At 46.5% G+C, this 20449-nt stretch overlaps 1 protein-coding gene across 1 annotated transcript in view; it reads left to right on the top strand.

The window, feature by feature from the left end:
- The window catches only part of espnla (espin like a), a 122521-nt gene that overhangs the window by 57819 nt on the left and 44253 nt on the right, over positions 1-20449 (top strand). Inside the window, exon 5 of the mRNA XM_070884042.1 lies at positions 3681-3812. Coding sequence (XP_070740143.1) covers positions 3681-3812 — 132 coding nt within the window. The remainder of the gene's footprint in view (positions 1-3680; positions 3813-20449) is intronic.

The following is a 20449-nucleotide window of genomic DNA, read 5'->3' as shown; positions in this document are numbered from 1 at the left end:
AGGTGGCGCAGGAGGTGCCGTGAATGTGGATGCCGCCTGCGCATAAGTCCTAGCTGGCCCTGCCACCGGCGTAGATGGGGTCGCCATCACGGGGTCCCTTTAAGGGCTACACCCACCCCAAAGTCACAGGCCTTAATGGTCTTTAAATGGCCTCATTTAATAGACTGAGCAGAGGAGCTCTTAATGAGGCACACCTCTCCCCTAGTTGACAATTGGGGAGGGGCCTTGCTCCCTCTGCTCAGTTGTCTTAATTGTTTTATATTTTTCCAATTAATTTGGGAGGAAAAGGGCTCTCAGAGAGAGAGGGGAGAGACAGAGAGAAAGAGAGAGGGGGGTGGGAAAGGGGGAGGGAAGGGGGGAAACTGCGAGGGCAAGTCTCCCCTCGCAGCTGTGGGTGGGTGCAATCCCCAGATGGCAAACAAAAATAGTCTTTGGGGTGGTCTTCGGGTGAGGGGAGAAGATGTCTTCACCTGGTGCAGCTGGAGCCACACAGGCACACACTCCCATCGATGTTTAATTAGGGTGGATTAATTGTTTCTTCAGCCTGGTAGCTCCAGCTATCCCAGGCTAGGAAATGGGGGAGGGGTGCTTCAAAGGTGTGTGGGGCCTAGTTGTAAGCAAGGCCCCCACACACACTTCCACACACACACACCCCCCACGATGTTCCGGCCCCGACTGGTTTTCTTTCCTCCCCCCACCGATACAGCAAAGTCTTTTAGGGACTGCACCAATACACCCACCTGTAGAATGGTAGAGTCTCCCTCCTTCCACACTGGATGTTGTTGTTGGTCTTTCCCCCTCTCTCCAACTCTTTGTAGAAATGGTGAAGTTGTTCAAGTTTTCTGCTTTTTCCTCCTCTCCCTCTGGGTGAAAGTTGGTGGTGAAGCCCCTTCCTTCCTTCCTTCTCTTCCTGGGCTGATTCACAGGCCCAGCCAGGAGCAAAAGCAGCAGCTTCTTCTCTCACTGCTCACAGCACCAACTGTTTAGGCCACGCCTCCACTGCTCCACAATTGGCCCAGGTGCAGCAGCTAATCAGGAAGGTGAATGGAATGTTGGCCTTCATTGCGAGAGGGATGGAGTACAAAAGCAGGGAGGTCCTGCTGCAACTGTATAAGGTATTGGTGAGGCCGCACCTGGAGTACTGCGTGCAGTTTTGGTCACCTTACTTAAGGAAGGATATACTAGCTTTGGAGGGGGTACAGAGACGATTCACTAGGCTGATTCCGGAGATGAGGGGGTTAGCTTATGATGATAGATTGAGTAGACTGGGTCTTTACTCGTTGGAGTTCAGAAGGATGAGGGGTGATCTTATAGAAACATTTAAGATAGTGAAAGGGATAGACAAGATAGAGGCAGAGAGGTTGTTTCCACTGGTTGGGGAGACTAGAACTAGGGGGCACAGCCTCAAAATACGGGGGAGCCAATTTAAAACCGAGTTGAGAGAGAATTTTTTCTACCAGAGGGTTGTGAATCTGTGGAATTCTCTGCCCAAGGAAGCAGTTGAGGCTAGCTCATTGAATATATTCAAATCACAGATAGATAGATTTTTAACCAATAAGGGAATTAAGGGTTATGGGGAGCGGGCAGGTAAGTGGAGCTGAGTCCACGGCCAGATCAGCCATGATCTTGTTGAATGGCGGAGCAAGCTTGAGGGGCTAGATGGCCTACTCCTGTTCCTAATTCTTATGTTCTTATGTTTGACAAATCTGTTTTTTGAGGTTGTAACTAGCAGAATAGATAAAGGAGAACCAGTGGATGTGGTGTATTTGGATTTTCAGAAGGCATTTGCTAAGGTGCCACACAAGAGGTTATTAAGCAAAATTAGGGCTCATGGGATTGGGGGTAATATATTAGCATGGATTGAGGATTGGTTAACGGACAGAAAACAGAGAGTAGGAATAAATGGGTCACTTTCTGGTTGGCAGTCTGTTACTGGTGGAGTACCGCAAGGATCAGTCCATGGGCCTCAGCTATTCAACAATCTATATCAATGATTTGGATGAGGGGACCAAATGTAATATATCCAAGTTTGCTGATGATACAAAGCTAGGTGGGAATGTAAGTTGTGAGGAGGATGCAAAGAGGCTTCAAGGGGATATAGACAAGCTAAGTGAGTGGGCAAGAACATGGCAAATGGAATATAATGTGGAGAAATGTGAAGTTATCCACTTTGGTAGGAAAAATAGAAAAACAGAGTATTTTTTAAATGATGAGAGATTGGGAAATGTTGGTGTTCAGAGGGACCTGGGTGTCCTTGTACATGAGTCACTGAAAGTTAACATGCAGGTCTAGCAAGCAATTAAGAAAGAAAATAGCATGTAAGTTTTATTACAAGAGGATTTGAGTATAAGAGTAAAGTCATCTTACTGCAATTATATAGGGCCCTGGTGAGACCATACCTGGAGTACTGTGTACAGTTCTGATCTCCTTACCTAAGGAAGGATATACTTGTCATAGAGGGAGTGCAACGAAGGTTCACCAGACTGATTCCTGGGATGGGGGGATCGTCCTATGAGGAGAGATTGAGTAGACTAGGCCGATATTCTTTAGAGTTTAGAAGAATGATAGGTGATCTCATTGAAACATACAAAATTCTTACAGGGCCTCATAGGGTAGATGCAGGGAGGATGGTTCCCCTGACTGGGGTGTCTAGGACCAGGGGTCACAGTCCCAGAATAAGGGGTCAGCCATTTAGGACTGAGATGAGAAGGCATTTCTTCCCTCAGAGGAAAGACGTTATGAGGGTGGGGAAGGGTCCGTGATAGGATATATAATCCACGGCCTGTGGAAGGAGATTAAATAACTGAGGTAGAGTCCCGTACAGAATATCAGTGTTTTATAAGTCCAATCCATAGGTGCTTGCAATCTATTAGTTGAGGGAGAGATAGCTGCATTAGAATAGGGAGATACAGATGTTTCAGTGGAGGGAGAGACAGGCGTACTGGGGAGGGGGAGACAGATGTATTGGGGGAGGGGGACAATGTATTGGGGGAGGGAGAGATGGATGTATTGGGGGAGGGGAGATGGATGTATTGCGGGAGGGGAAGGTGAATATATTGGGGGAGGGGAAGATGGATGTATTGGGGGAGGGGGAGGGGGAGGGGGAGGTGGATGTATTGGAGGAGGGGGAGATGGATGTATTGGGGGAGGGGGAGTGGGATGTATTGGGGAGGGGGAGACGGATGTATTGGGGGAGGGGGAGATGGATGTATTGGGGGTTGGAGAGATGGATGTATTGGCGGAGGGGAAGACGGATGTATTGGGGGAGGGAGAGAGACGTATTGGGGAGGGGGAGACGGATGTATTGGGAGAGGGGGAGACGGATGTATTGGGGAGGGGGGCAAGGGGAGGTATTGGGGAGGGGGAGGCGGATGTATTGGGGGAGGGGGGAGACAGATGTATTGGGGGAGGGGGAGAAGGATGTATTGGGGAGGGGGAGGCGGATGTATTGGGGGAGGGGGAGACGGATATATTGGGGGAGGGGGATGTATTGCAGAGATTCCGACAACTCTCTCTGAGGAATCGCCGGCTGCGCTGTTCGGGGAACACTAGTCTTTCATCCAATGGGCCCTGCCAGTTGATGCAAGAGTAGAAAATGTAGAATAATGTGGAGTAGTTTCTGCTTAGATGTCATGGCCTTCCTCGATCCACCCCATCACACTCTCCTTCCTGAATTGCAGTGTTGCCAGATCCTGGTGATGAATCGTGTGGACCCCACCATTCGAGATGATGATGGCTATACTGCCGCAGAGCTGGCAGATTACAACGGAAATGTGGAGTGTGCCAACTACTTGAGGCAGATTGAGGAAAGGGTAAGGAACATCCAAATGTTTGATATAACAGGCACCATTTAAGACTGTAATTTCAAATAGCCGCCGGCATTGAAGGACCCGTGTCTGTCCTTCCTGGACTGAAGCTATTGGAGCTAGTTGGTGAAGGAGTTGCGTATCCTAGCGACACAAGGCAGAAGGGCCCAGTTTCAATTTGCAGGCTAAGGGTGCAAAAATTAGATTCAGTGCCCTTGAATTAAAACAACCAGGATTCTGTTCCTGATCAATACCCAGTGACCCTGCTGGATTTGAGAGAACCTCTGGGATGTTGCTGATGACCAGTGGGAATGTTGGGATGGGGTGAAATGGTCACTCATTTAATCAGTGTCGAGTCGATTTGCTTTTTGGGATTAGATAGATGGAATGCGTGCACTGATCGAGATCATAGAATCATAAAAATTTACAGCATGGGAGGAGACCATTTCGGCCCATCGTGTCCACGCCAGCCTAATCCCACTTTCCAGCTCTTGGTCCGTAGCCCTGCAGGTTACGGCACTTCAAGTGCACAACAGTACTTTTTAAATGTGGTGAGGGTTTCTGCCTCTACCACCCTTTCAGGCAGTTAGTTCCAGACCCCCACCACCCTCTGGGTGAAAAAAATCCCCCTTAAATCCCCTCCTACCAATTACTTTAAATCTATGCCCCCTGGTTGTTGACCACTTTGCGAAGGGAAATAGGTCCTTCCTCTCCACTTTATCTTAGCCCCTCATAATTTTATACACCTCAGTGAGATCTCCCCTCAGGCTCATCTGTTGCAAAGCAAACAAACTCGGCCTATCCAATCTTTGCTCATAGCTAAAATTCTCCAGTCCAGGCAACATCCTCGTAAATTTCCTCTACACCCTCTCCAGTGTAATCACATCCTTCCTGTAATGTGGTGAACTGAACTGCACACAGTATCTAGCTGTGGCTTAACGAGTGTTTTATACAGTTCAAGCATAACCCCCCCTGCTCTTGTATTCTATGCCTCGACTAATAAAGGCAAGTATTCCGTATGCCTTCTTAACTATCTTATCCACCCGGCTTGCTACCTTCAGGGATCATAGAAACATAGAAAATAGGTGCAGGAGTAGGCCATTCGGCCCTTCGAGCCTGCACCACCATTCAATAAGATCACGGCTGATCATGCAACTTCAGTACCCCATTCCTGCCTTCTCTCCATACCACCTGATCCCTTTAGCCATAAGGGCCACATCTAACTCCCTTTTGAATATATCCAACGAACTGGCCTCAACAACTTTCTGTGGTAGAGAATTCCACAGGTTCACAATTCTCTGAGGGAAGAAGTTTCTCCTCCTCTCGGTCCTAGGTGACTTACCCCTTATCCTTAGACTGTGACCCCTGGTTCTGGACTTCCCCAACATCGGGAACATTCTTCCCGTATCTAACCTGTCCAATCTCATCAGAATTTTATATGTTTCTATGAGATCCCTTCTCATTCTTCTAAATTCCAGTGAATACAGAAACATAGAAACATAGAAAATATGTGCAGGAGTAGGCCATTCGGCCCTTCGAGCCTGCACCACCATTCAATAAGATCATGGCTGATCATTCACCTCAGTACCCCTTTCCTGCTTTCTCTATATATCCCTTGATCCCTTTAGCCGTAAGGGACATATCTAACTCCCTCTTGAATATATCCAATGAACTGGCATCAACAACTCTCTGCAGTAGGGATTTCCACAGGTTAACAACTCTCTGAGTGAAGAAGTTTCTCCTCATTTCAGTCCTAAATGGCTTACCCCTTATCCTTAGACTATGTCCCCTGGTCCTGGACTTCCCCAACATCAGGAACATTCTTCCTGCATCTAACCTGTCCAGTCCCGTCAGAATTTTATATGTTTCTATGAGATCCCCTCTCATCCTTCTAAACTCCAGTGAATACAGGCCCAGTTGATCCAGTCTCTCCTCATATGTCAGTCCTGCCACCCGGGAATCAGTCTGGTAAACCTTCGCTGCACTCCCTCAATAGCAAGAACGTCCTTCCTCAGATTAGGAGACCAAAACTGAACACAATATTCCAGGTGAGGCCTCACAAGGCCCTGTACAACTGCAGTAAGACCTCCCTGCTCCTATACTCAAATCCCCTAGCTATGAAGGCCAACATACCATTTGTCTTCTTCACCGCCTGCTGTACCTGAATGCCAACTTTCAATGACTGATGTACCATGACACCCAGGTCTCGTTGCACCTCCCTTTTTCCTAATCTGCCGCCATTCAGATAATATTCTGCCTTCGTGTTTTTACCACCAAAGTGGATAACCTCACATTTATCCATATTATACTGCATCTGCCATGCGTCTGCCCACTCACCTAACCTGTCCAAGTCACCCTGCAGCCTTTTAGCGTCCTCCTCACAGCTCACACCGCCACCCAGCTTAGTGTCATCTGCAACTTGGAGACATTACTCTCAATTCCCTCATCCAAATCATTAATGTATATTGTAAATAGCTGGGGTCCTAGCACTGAGCCCTACTAGTCACTGCCTGCCATTCTGAAAAGGACCCATTTAACCCGACTCTCTGCTTCCTGTCTGCCAACCAGTTCTCTATCCACATCAGTACATTACCCCCAATACCATGTGCTTTAATTTTGCGCACCAATCTCTTGTGTGGGACCTTGTCAAAAGCCTTTTGAAAGTCCAAATACAACACATCCACTGGTTCTCCCTTGTCCACTCTACCAGTTACATCCTCAAAAAATTCTAGAAGATTTGTCAAGCAGGATTTCCCTTTCATAAATCCATGCTGGACGATTCCGTCACTGCATTCCAAATGTGCTGCTATTTCATCTTTAATAATTGATTCCAACATTTTCCCCACTACTGATGTCAGGCTAACCGTTCTATAATTACCCATTTTCTCTCTCCCTCCTTTCTTAAAAAGTGGTGTTACATTAGCTACCCTCCAGTACATAGGAACTGATCCAGAGTTGATAGACTGTTGGAAAATGATCACCAATGCACCCACTATTTCTAGGGCCACTTCCTTAAGTACTCTGGAATGCAGACTATCAGGCCCCGGGGATTTATCGGCCTTCAATCCCATCAATTTCCCTAACACAATTTCCCGCCTAAGGATTTCCTTCAGTTCCTCCCTCGGTCCCCTAGTATTTCCAGAAGGTTATTTGTGTCTTCCTTCGTGAAGACAGAACCAAAGTATTTGTTTAACTGGTCCGCCATTTATTTGATCCCCATTATAAATTCACCTGAATCTGACTGCAAGGGGCCTACGTTTGTTTTCACTAATCTTTTTCTCTTCACATATCTATAGAAGCTTTTGCAGTCAGTTTTTATGTGTGGACATGCACCATGCACCATGCACTCCAAGGTCCCTTATTCCTCTACACTTTTCAGTGTCCTACCATTTAATGTGTATTCCCTTGCCTTGTTAGCCCTCTCCAAATGTATTACTTCTCACTTCTCCGGTTTGAATTCCATTTGCTACTGTTCTGCCCACCTGACAAGTAGATTGATATCTTCCTGCAGTCTACAGCTTTCTTCTCCATTACCAACTACATAGCCAATTATTGTATCATCTGCAAATTTCTTAATCATACCCCCTACATTCAAGTCAAAATCATTGATATATACTACAAAAAGCAAGGGACCTAGTACTGAGGGCGAGCAGTGTTAACGTTTAGTTTTATTGAGAAACTCAAGTGATGATCCTAGGCTCAGGAAACAGGGCACCGCCAATGTACAACATCAACCTGCATTTATATAGTGTCTTTAATAACAAACATCAACAATAACTTGTATTTATATAGTGCATTTAACGTAGTAAAACATGCCAAGTCACTTAACAGGAACATTATCAAACAAAATTTGACATCAATGGCACAATTTTAAAGGAGGTGAAGGAACAAAAAGACCTGGGGTATATGTGCACAAAGCTTTGAAGGTGGGAGGACAAGTTGAGAAGGCCGTTAAAATAGTAATTTTATAAATAGAAGCCTAGCGTACAAAAGCAAGGCAACCATGATAAACGTTTGTCATGTATGTATGCTTGAGTTTACTAACCACCAGGTGGTGCCACTATCGGAAGTCATTGGGCTGTGTGCACGTGTGTGTGGCCCAGGTATATAAGGCCAGCCATCTTGTAATGTAATCACTTTGGGGCCGAATAAAGTAGAGCCAGGTTTGTACCTGTTCGGAGCTTACAGTATTCAGTCTATTGAGTTATTACATACACAACATTTGGCGACGAGGTAACAAGAACTTTTGCATGCAAAAATGAGCACAATTGGAATTCTGGAGTGATTTGTGGAGGGAGAAGATTGGCCACTTGAACCAGTACTTCGTGGCCAACAAAATGGAGAAAGAGGCAGACACAGTTCGGCACCGGGCGGTCCTCCTCATGGTTTGCAGTCTGAAAATCTATGGTCTCATAAAGAATCTCCTCTTGCCCTTAAGTCCAGCGGACAAGACTATGAAACATTGTGTGCTCTGGTACGTGACCATCTCAAACAAGATGAAGGCATCATCATCTCAAGATATCGATTCTATACGCACGTTTGTTCTGAGGGCCAGGATGTATCGGAATTCGTTGCCGACCAAAGACGTCTAGCTGGACCATGTAACTTCAAAACTGCATTGGCAGACATGCTGCGGGACTTCTTTGTAATCGGCATCAACCACAAGGTGATCCTGCGTAAGCTACTGGCGGCGGAGATGCTGGATTTGAGCAAGGCCATCACGATTCCCAATCATGCATGACGACGGACAAAGCTTAAAGCAGATATCATTGAAAAATCGGAACTCGGCAAGTACTGTAAACAAGATAGTATCATCGTTTGGCAGAGCTGCTTATGGCAGGGCCTACCCGACTGCGTACGCAAATCTTGTGGCTGCTCAAAGTCTGCCAATGGAAATGAATCCGATATCACCATGTTGGCGTTGTGGGAGAAATCATAGGCATCATCAGTGTCGTTTTAAACAGTATATTTGTAAAGGCTGTTTGAGACTGGGGCATTTCCAGCGCATGTGTCTGCAACTGAGCAAGCATGCTGCGACACACCACATGGAGGATGATGACCAGTTTAGCGCAGATCCAGATATGCAATCCGAGATACCAGAAGAGGAAGTGTATGGACTGTATTCATTCCTAACAAAGAGCCAACCGATAATGATTAATGTAAAACTTAATGGTGTGCCGGTATCGATGGAATTGGACACGGGTGCGAGTCAATCAATAATGAGCCAGCGGACATTCGACAGGCTGTGGGATACTAAGGCTGTGTGGCATAAGCTGAGCCCAGTCAATGCCAAGTTGCCTACGTATACTAAAGAACTCATAACAGTGATTGGCAGTGCAGTAGTCCAGGTGTCGTATGATGATGCGGTTTATGATTTACCGTTATGGATTGTTCCAGGCAATGGTCCAACGCTGCTCGGCAGGAATTGGTTAGCAAAAATCAAATGGAACTGGAAGAGATCAAAGCGTTGTTGTCGGAGGAGGATACTCCATGTGCTCAAGTGCTGAGCAAATTTCCCTCGTTGTTTGAACCAGGCATCGGCAATTTCATGGGAGCCTAGGCGCAGATCCACATGGACTCGGATACAAGACCCGATCATCATAAAGCACGGGCAGTTCTGTACATGATGAGGGAGAAGGTCGAAATCGAACTGGACAGACTCCAGCGTGAAGGGATCATATCACTGGTCGAATTTAATGAATGGGCCAGCCCCATTGTTCCTGTATTGAAAAATAATGGCACTGTCAGGATTTGTGGAGACTACAAGGTTACGATCAACTGAGCTTTGAAACAGGATCAATACCCATTACTGAAAGCTGATGACCTGTTTACAACACTAGCCAGGGGGAAGTCGTTCACAAAACTGGATCTGACATCGGCCTACATGACACAGGAGCTGGTCGATAAGTCGAAGAAACTTACGTGCATCAACACTCATAAAGGACAGTTTATCTACAACAGGTGCCCTTTCGGAATTCGCTTGGTTGCAGCCATATTTCAGAGGAACATGGAGAGTCTACTGAAGTCCATCCCCAGAACTATCGTGTTCCAAGATGACATACTGGTCATAGGTCATGATTCCGCCGAACATCTGAACAACCTGGAAGAGGTTCTACATCGTCTGGACAAAGTGGGACTCAGACTGAAACGCTCGAAGTGCCAGAAGTAGAATTCCTGGGGAGGAAAAATTGCTGCTGACGGTATCAGGCCTATGGACTCGAAAACCAAGACCATCAAAAATGCACCGAAGCCTCAGAATGTGACAGAGCTGCGTTCATTCCTTAGTCTATTCAACTACTTCGGTAATTTCTTACCGAGATTGAGCACCTTATTAGAGCCACTGCACATGCTGTTAAGAAAAGGCAACAACTGGGTTTGGGGTGCGTCTCAAGATAGAGCTTTTGAGAAAGCTACTAATCTGCTTTGCTCTAACAAGCTGCTGGTACATTATGATCCGTGTAAACGTCTAGTATTGGCCTGTGATGCTTCATCATATGGAGTTGGTTGCATGCTCCAACAAGCTAATGAGTCGGGCAAATTACAACCTGTTGCATATGCTTCAAAAAGTTTGTCAAAGGCGGAAAGAGCCTACAGCATGGTAGAGAAAGAAGCACTAGCCTGTGTGTATGGGGTTAAAAAGATGCATCAGGACCTGTTTGGTCTTCGGTTTGAAATAGAAACAGATCACAAACCACACATTTCATTTTTTTCGGAAAACAAAGGTATCGATACCAATGCATCGTCCCGCATCCAGAGGTGGGTGCTGACATTATCTGCCTATGATTATGTCATTCAACATAGACCTGGCACTGAGAATTGTGCCAATGCATTGAGCTGTCTGCCGTTGCCCACACTGGAGCTGGAAATGCCACAACCGCAGACCTACTGTTAGTCATGGATGCTTTTGAAAGTGAAGAAACCCCTGTCACGGCCCAACAAGTTAAGACCTGGATCAGCCAGGACCCGATAATATCGGTTGTGAAACGTTGTATTCTTAGTGGTGATTGGTCTGCCATACCCAAGCAAAGACGAACTATCCGTTCAATCAGATTGTATACTGTGGGGTAATCGTGTTGTTATACCCAAGAAAGGCAGAGAGAAATTTGTGCATGATCTACATAGCTTGCTTCCCGGTATTGTCATGATGAAAGCCATTGCCAGGTCTCATATATGGTGACCTAGAATTGACGCTGATCTGGAATCACGTGTGCATCAGTGCAATACTTGCATGCAACTTAGTAAAGCACCAGCGGAATCGCCGTTGATTCTGTGGTCGTGGCCATCTAAACCATTGTCCAGGATCCACATCGACTTTGCAGGTCCCTTGCTGGGAAAGATGTTCTTGGTTGTGGTGGATGCATATTCCAAGTGGATAGAGTGTACAATCATGTCATCCAGTACATCCACAACTACCATTGAGAGCCTTCGTGTCATGTTTGCTGCGCATGGTCTGCCTGACATCGTTGTAAGCGACAATGGATCTTGCTTCACCAGTATGGAGTTTCAAGAGTTCATGAAACTCAAATGGTAACATGTGAGGTCAGCACCATTCAAATCCGCATCCAATGGACAAGCCATCAAGCAGAGTATGAAACATTTAACTCAAGGTTCACTGCAAACTCGCATATTGCTTAGTTACAGGACAAGACCCCATACGCTTACCGGGGTCTCCCCTGCTGAACTATTAATGAAGAGAGGTCTCTTTTCTATCAATGATCCTGTGTACGTACTGAATTATGGTGAAGGTCCCAAATGGATCGCCGGTACTGTTACGGCCAAGGAAGGTAACAGAGTGTTTGTCGTTAAGCTCAAGAATGGGCAGGCATGCAGGAAACATGTCGATCAGATAAAGCTGCGGCACACGGATGAACCGGAACAGTCTGAGGAAGACACAATCAGTGACCAATCAACCTACCCTCAGTCATCAGAGGACTCCGCTGTCATCAATGAATCTGGACGTTCAATCCCTGACATGGTCATTGCCACTCCCATTTTGAAAGAGTAAATAAGGAGAAGCTATTTCCAGTGGCAGAAGGGTCAGTAACCAAAGGAAACACGTTTAAAGTAATCGGCAAAAGAAACATGAGGGAAAAAGTTTTTACACAGAGAGTTCTTATGATCTGGATTGCCTTGGCTGAAAGGGTGGTGGAAGCAGATTCAATAGTAACTTTCAAAAGAGAATTGGATAAGTACTTAAAGTGGAAACATTTGCAGGGCTATGCGGACAGAGCCAAAGAGTGAGTCTAATAGGTAGCTCTTTCAAAGAGCTGGCACAGGCATGATGGGCTGTGCTGCATCATTCTATCATTCTATGATTCCACAAGTAGATATGGTCAAAGGGGTCGGCTTTAAGGAGCGTCTTAAAGGAGAGAACGAGTTGGAGAGGTGGAGAGAGGGAATTCTAGAACTTAGGGCTTAACCAGCTGAAAGCATGGCCATCAATGGTGGGGCAAAGTGAGTGGGAGATGCATGAGAGGCCAGGGTTGGAGGAACGCAGAGTACTCAGAGGGTCGTAGAGGAAAAGAGTAGGAGAGAAGATGAGGCAAAGCAAGTGGTAGCGATCAGGGCAAAGACAGGAAATATCGCTTCAGGAATTAACAGCGTCTATAAGCGATGGCGGTAAGGGTAGGAACAAGGCTGACCAGGCCAGGGGACCAGACCCTGAATAACTTCCCATGACAGAAGTACAGCATTTAGCCCAGCCTGACAGATCTGGGCTGTTGTTGCTCAGTGCCCAAGCTCCGACTAAAGCACGCTCCAATGAATTAATAATGGAAGGATATGGATGAGTTATAACTGTGACGGGCCACAGAGAGCAGCTACATTTCATGTTCCGCTTACAACAGTCACAGCTCAAGAGAATGTTGTGTTCAATCAGCATTGTTCAGGGTCTGCACTTCACTGCTGACCTACCATTTGATCTGCATGTTTTCCTTGTTAATATTTTATTGGAATCGCCTTTGGTAAATATGTTTTTTGTTGACCTGTTAAATGGGAAGCATGCCATCCTTTTCAGTTTTGTTTATTGACCAGGTTTGTGTTGTCACAGCTCGTGGCATGCATGGCAAGGCAAAAGGGCCTGATTTTCCTCTGGGAGATACGTTGGCTCCCTGTCAAGGCTCCAGTGGGATGGGATGACGGATCGGGTGGAGACCTGTTCCCCTGGCTCCCTGCCACCATCCGCCACTTCTAGGATTTCCTGTCACAAATGACGCTGCATGTTAAATACGTCTGGCTAAACACAGATAGGAACAGAAGGAGGCCATTCAGCCTCTCCAACCCGATCCGTCTTTAATTAGATCATGGCTGATCTGTATCTTAACTCCATCTACCCGCCTTGGTTCCATAACCCTTAATACCCTTGCCTAACAAAAATTTATCAACCTCAGTGTAGAAATTTTCAATTGTTCTCCATCTTGAACAGCTTTTTGAGGGAGACAGTTCCAGTTTTTCACTACCCTTTGTGTGAAAAAATGCTTCCTGACATCAACCCTGAACGGCCTAGCTCTAATTTCAAGGTTATGCCCCCTTGTTCGAGACTCTCCCACCCGAGAAAATTGTTTCTCTATCTACCCCATCAAATCCTTTAATCATCTTCAACACTTCAATTCGATTGGGGCTGAAATTACCCACTGCCCAAAAGGGGATCACCCTCCATTTCTTAAAGCTTTTCTCCGCCGCATGGGTTGTGGCGGAGATTCAGTTGATATTCGGCACTTGGAAATGTTTTTTGGGTTAGAGCGGAAGTTGTAGCGGCTGAGGGGCGGAAGTGTCCTTGCAACGGGCCTGCCGCCCCGACCAGTCATCAGCGCGTGCTGACGCATCACAACATCTCTCTCCTTCAGTTAAAGGAGAGGGAAGCTGCGAGCTCTGCATACGTTTAAGTTAGTTCCACTGGGCCACCAGGGAGGGTTTCGGCCAGGCCAGCGACCTGGCACCCAAGAGTGGGGTGCCAAGTTGCATGTTGTCGGCCTGGCCAAACCCAGGGGCATAATTGTAGAGCCGACCTGGCAGTCGGCCGACAAAAAATGTAACATGGCGGTCGCGGCAGTGCGCCCTCCCCTTTAAGGGCAGCCGGGCCGCCATGCTACAGGGAGTGCACTGACACAAAAAGCTGTTGGGGCATCGATCAGCAGCGGGGCCGCTCCCACGGGGCAATACTGGGAAAGGGACCATTTCCCAAGGGGCAATTTCACGAGGGGGTCCCCGCCGGTCGGTAAGGGGTCGGTGCGTGCATAGCGTGGCGGGAAAATGGGCGGAGCGGTCCCGGACAATGCTCCAAAACTCATAAAGGGCAATTTACAAAATGGCGGTCCCTCCACGAAGAGTCGACAGCAATTTCGCACTCCTCCGTGGCCGCAGCTTTCAGACAGCCAGACGCCTTATCGGGAGGGGCAATTTTGGCCCCGTCTTCTCTTAATCTTCTATACTCAAGGAAATACCAGCTGTGTCTATGCAACTAAAAAAATATATTCTTAAATTCTCATGGTGGGATTTGAGCTCAATTTTTCTGCATTGTTGGTCCAAGTCTGTGGGTTACGAGTCCAGTAATTTAACCATTACCCAATTGCACGCCCAAGAGAAATGATGGGAGTATGTCATATGCCAAATTTCTCCCAATTTGCTTCATAGCAACACTGAACACTTCTAAACTGCAGAACACCTTTTAAATGTTTTCTGCAGGTTTCCCACCCGACAACCAGCCTGATTGACAGGCTGCCTCACTTGTCGGTTGGGAAAGCAGGGGATCCTTTCCACTCACCTGAGAGAGCAGACGGGGCCTCGGTTTAACGTTTCATCTGAAAGACGGCACCTCTGACAGTGCAGCACGCCTTCAGTGTTGCACTGGGAGTGTCAACCTAGATTTATGTGTTCAAGCTTCTGGAATGGGACTTGAACCCACAACCTTCTGACACAGAGGCAAGCATGCTACCCATTGAGCTACGGCTGCAACAAGTCAGGGCGAGATCATGATCGGTGGGGGTGGGGGTGGAGATCTTGTGGTCGGGAGGGGGTCTCATGGTCAGGAGGAAGGGATCACGGACGGGAGGAGAGATTGCGATTGGGGGCAATGATCATGGGGAGCAGACTGAGGTCTGGGGACAGATGGTGGTCGGATATGGTAGAGATTGCAGATGGGGGGAGAGAGATCGTGATCGGGGGTCTCATGGTCAGGGGAAGCGATCGCAAAAAAGGGGCAAGATTGTGGGGGGAATAGCGAGGTAGGGACGCAGATGGCGGTTGGGGGTGGGGGGTGGTGGGGAAGAGTTCGCGGGGTGGAGAGATCGTGGTTAGGGGAGGGTGAGATCACCGGGAGGTGGGGAGATCCCAGGGAGAAGACTGGGGAGAGTGATAGATTATGGAGCTGAAAGCAGGTTGCTTGTTGGGCATGCCCCCAATGATCATGATCTTGCCCTGCCTTGTTGCAGCCGTAGCTCAGTGGGTAGCACATTCGCCTCTGAGTCAGAAGGTTGTGGGTTCAAGTCCCACTCCAGAAGCTTGAGCACATAAATCTAGGTTGACACTTCCAGTGCAGTAGTGAGGGAGTGCTGCACTATCAGAGATGCCGTCTTTCAGATGAGACATTAGTGCGAAAGTTAGTGGGAAACTAGAAGATTGGGAAAATTTTAAACGACAGCAAAGAATGACGAAGAAAGCAATAAAGAAAGGAAAGATAGATTACGAAAGTAAACTTGCGCAAAACATAAAACCAGACAGTAAAAGCTTTTACAGATATATAAAACGGAAGAGAGTGACTAAAGTAAATGTTGGTCCCTTAGAAGATGAGAAGGGGGATTTAATAATGGGAAATGTGGAAATGGCTGAGACCTTAAACAATTATTTTGCTTCGGTCTTCACAGTGGAAGACACAAAAACCATGCCAAAAATTGCTGGTCATGGGAATGTGGGAAGGGAGGACCTTGAGATAATCACTATCACGAGGGAGGTAGTGCTGGACAGGCTAATGGGACTCAAGGTAGACAAGTCCCCTGGTCCTGATGAAATGCGTCCCAGGGTATTAAAAGAGATGGCAGAAGTTATAGCAGATGCATTTGTTATAATCTACCAAAATTCTCTGGACTCTGGGGAGGTACCAGCGGATTGGAAAGCAGCTAATGTAACGCCTCTGTTTAAAAAAGGGGGCAGACAAAAGGCAGGTAACTATAGGCCAGTTAGTTTAACATCTGTAGTGGGGAAAATGCTTGAAGCTATCATTAAGGAAGAAATAGCGGGACATCTAGATAGGAATAGTGCAATCAAGCAGATGCAACATGGATTCATGAAGGGGAAATCATGTTTAACTAATTTACTGGAATTCTTTGAGGATATAACGAGCATGGTGGACAGAGGTGTACCGATAGATGTGGTGTATTTAGATTTCCAAAAGGCATTCGATAAGGTGCCACACAAAAGGATACTACAGAAGATAAAGGTACGTGGAGTCAGAGGAAATGTATTAGTATGGATCGAGAATTGGCTGGCTAACAGAAAGCAGAGAGTCGGGATAAATGGGTCCTTTTCGGGTTGGAAATTGGTGGTTAGTGGTGTGCCACAGGGATCGGTGCTGGGACCACAACTGTTTACAATATACATAGATGACCTGGAAGAGGGAACAGAGAGTAGTGCAACAAAATTTGCAGATGACACAAAGATTAGTGGGAAAGTGGGTTGTGTAGAGGACACAGAGAGGCTGCAAAGAGATTTAGATAGGTTAAGCGAATGGGCTAAGGTTTGGCAGATGGAATACAATGTCGGAAAGTGTGAGGTCATCCACCTTGGGAAAAAAAACAGTAAAAGGGAATATTATTTGAATGGGGAGAAATTACAACATGCTGCGGTGCAGAGGGATCTGGGGGTCCTTGTACATGAAACTCTTTTAGAAATCCAAAAAGTTAGTCTGCAGGTGCAGCAGGTAATCAGGAAGGTGAATGGAATGTTGTCCTTCATTGCGAGAGGGATGGAGTACAAAAGCAGGGAGGTCCTGCTGAAACTGTACAGGATATTGGTGAGGCTGCACCTGGAGTACTGCGTGCAGTTTTGGTCACCTTACTCAAGGAAGGATATACTAACCTTGGAGCGGGTACAGAGACGATTCACTAGGCTGATTCCGGAGATGAGGGTGTTACCTTATGATGATAGATTGAGTAGACTGGGTTTTACTCATTGGAGTTCAGAAGGATGAGGGGTAATCTTATAGAAACATTTAAAATAATGAAAGGGATAGACAAGATAGAGGCAGAGAGGTTGTTTCCACTGGTCGGGGAGACTAGAACTAGGGGGCACAGCCTCAAAATACGGGGGAGTCAATTTAAAACGGAGTTGAGAAGGAATTTTTTCTACCAGAGGGTTGTGAATCTGTGGAATTCTCTGCCCAAGGAAGCAGTTGAGGTTAGCTCATTGAATGTATTCAAATCACAGATAGATAGATTTTTAACCAATAAGGGAATTAAGGGTTATGGGGAGCAAGCGGGTAAGTGGAGCTGAGTCCACGGCCAGATCAGCCATGATCTTGTTGAATGGCGGAGCAGGCTCAAGGGGCTAGATGACCTACTCCTGTTCCTAATTCTTATGTTCTTATGTAAACCGAGGCCCCATCTGCTCTCTCAGGTGGGTGGAAAGGATCCCATGGCACTATTTTGAAGAAGAGCAGGGGAGTTATCCCCGGTGTCCAGGCCAATATTTATCCCTCATTCAACATCAATAAAAAAGCAGATTATCTGGCCATTGTCACATTGCTGTTTGTGAGAGCTTGCTGTGTGCAAATTGGCTGTTGCGTGTCCTGCATTACAACAGTGACTACACTTCAAAAGTACTTCATTTACTGTAAAATGCTTTGGGACGACCTGAGGTCATGAAAGGTGCTATATAAATGCAAATCCTTCTTTCTTTCTCTTAAAAGATGTAATTGCATTTGCCTCAAGAAGTCCACATGACAAAATAACCCTGTGAGTAAAGACATTTCTCCGACCCTCTCTTCACGCTCCGTAACAATTTTAAATTGACAACTCCTTATCACCGACTCCCAATTCACCCAATTAAATCCACCCATTTATAATTGAAAAGACATCTACTAAATCTGCTCTGTTCTGATCCTCAGATCCCGCATGCTTTCCCATCCGACAAGCAGGGGGTGGGGCGGGGGGGGGGAAACACTCCTGCTACAAAAAAGGGGTGATCACACTACTGGGTGTGTACTGTAGACCCCCAAACAGTCAGAGGGAGATAGAAGAACAAATATGTGAGCAAATTGCTGTGAAGTGTAAAAACTATAGAGCTGTAATAATGGAGGATTTCAACGACCCTAATATTAATGATGCTGAGAATGATGTGAGTATCACGTGTAGTGAGTTGGTCTTACTGCAGGAGAAGGGTCCACAGCCAGATAGGGAATGGAAGACCAGCAGGAAGAGCAGTGCAAGAAAGATAGTGCAGGGGTCCCCTGTGGTCATCTCCCTGTAAAACAGATACACTGCTTTGAGTACTGTTGGGGAGGATGACTCATCAGGGGAGGGCAGCAGCAGCCAAGTTCATGGCAACGAAGGTGGCTCTGCTGCAAAGGAGGGCAGGAAAAAGATTGGGAGCGCGATAGTGATAGGGGATTCGATGGTGAGGGGAATAGATAGGCGTTTCTGTGGACGCAACCGAGACTCCAGGATGGTATGGTGCAAGGGTCAAAGATGTCTCGGAGCAGGTGCAGGACATTCTGAAATGGGAGGGAGAACAGCCAGTTGTCGTGGTGCACATTGGTACCAACGACATAGGTAAAAAAAGGGATGAGGTCCTACGAAAAGAATTTAAGGAGCTAGGAGCTAAATTAAAAAGTAGGACCTCAAAAGTAGTAATCTCGGGTTTGCTACCAGTGCCACGTGCTAGTCAGAGTAGGAATCGCAGGATAGCGCAGATGAATACATGGCTTGAGCAGTGGTGCAGCAGGGAGGGATTCAAATTCTTGGGGCATTGGAACTGGTTCTGGGGGAGGTGGGACCAGTACAAACCGGACGGTCTGCACCTGGGCAGGACCGGAACCAATGTCCTAGGGGGAGTGTTTGCTAGTGCTGTTGGGGAGGAGTTAAACGAATATTGCAGGGGGATGGGAACCTATGCAGGGAGACAGAGGGAGACAAAAATGAGGCAAAAGCAAAAGACAGAAAGGAGATGAGGAAAAGTGGAGGGCAGAGAAACCCAAGGCAAAGAACAAAAAGGGCCACTGTACAGCAAAATTCTAAAAGGACAAAGGGTGTTAAAAAAGCAAGCCTGAAGGCTTTGTGTCTTAATGCAAGGAGTATCCGCAATAAGGTGGATGAATTAACTGTGCAAATAGATGTTAACAAATATGATGTGATTGGGATTACGGAGACGTGGCTCCAGGATGATCAGGGCTGGGAACTCAACATCCAGGGGTATTCAACATTCAGGAAGGATAGAATAAAAGGAAAAGGAGGTGGGGTAGCATTGCTGGTTAAAGAGGAGATTAATGCAATAGTTAGGAAAGACATTAGCTTGGATGATGTGGAATCTATATGGGTAGAGCTGCAGAACACTAAAGGGCAAAAATCGTTAGTGAGAGTTGTGTACAGACCTCCAAACAGTAGTAGTGATGTTGGGGAGGGCATCAAACAGGAAATTAGGAGTGCATGCAATAAAGGTGCAGCAGTTATAATGGGTGACTTTAATATGCACATAGATTGGGCTAGCCAAACTGGAAGCAATACGGTGGAGGAGGATTTCCTGGAGTGCATAAGGGATGGTTTTCTAGACCAATATGTCGAGGAACCAACTAGGGGGGAGGCCATCTTCGACTGGGTGTTGTGTAATGAGAGAGGATTAATTAGCAATCTCATTGTGCGAGGCCCCTTGGGGAAGAGTGACCATAATATGGTGGAAGTTTGCATTAGGATGGAGAATGAAACAGTTAATTCAGAGACCATGGTCCAGAACTTAAAGAAGGGTAACTTTGAAGGTATGAGGCGTGAATTGGCTAAGATAGATTGGCTAATGATACTTAAGGGGTTGACTGTGGATGGGCAATGGCAGACATTTAGAGACCGCATGGATGAATTACTACAATTGTACATTCTTGTCTGGCGTAAAAATAAAAAAGGGAAAGTGGCTCAACCGTGGCTATCTAGGGAAATCAGGGATAGTATTAAAGCCAAGGAAATGGCATACAAATTGGCCAGAAATAGCAGCGAACCTGGGGACTGGAAGAAATTTAGAACTCAGCAGAGGAGGACAAAGGGTTTGATTAGGGCAGGGAAAATGGAGTACGAGAAGAAGCTTGCAGGGAACATTAAGGCGGATTGCAAAAGTTTCTATAGGTATGTAAAGAGAAAAAGGTTAGTAAAGACAAACGCAGTCAGAATCAGGGGAAGTCATAACGGGGAACAAAGAAATGGCAGACCAATTGAACAAGTACTTTGGTTCAGTATTCACTAAGGAGGACACAAACAACCTTCCGGATATAAAAGGGGTCAGAGGGTCTAGTAAGGAGGAGGAACTGAGGGAAATCTTTATTAGTTGGGAAATTGTGTTGGGGAAATTGATGGGATTGAAGGCCGATAAATCCCCAGGGCCTGATGGACTGCATCCCAGAGTATTTAAGGAGGTGGCCTTCGAAATAGCGGATGCATTGACAGTCATTT

Source organism: Pristiophorus japonicus, chromosome 6 (genome assembly GCF_044704955.1).
Source record: "Pristiophorus japonicus isolate sPriJap1 chromosome 6, sPriJap1.hap1, whole genome shotgun sequence".
NCBI classification, from domain to species: domain Eukaryota; kingdom Metazoa; phylum Chordata; class Chondrichthyes; family Pristiophoridae; genus Pristiophorus; species Pristiophorus japonicus.
Note: the sequence above shows the minus strand (reverse complement) of the source record. Positions and strands in the feature narration are given on the sequence as shown.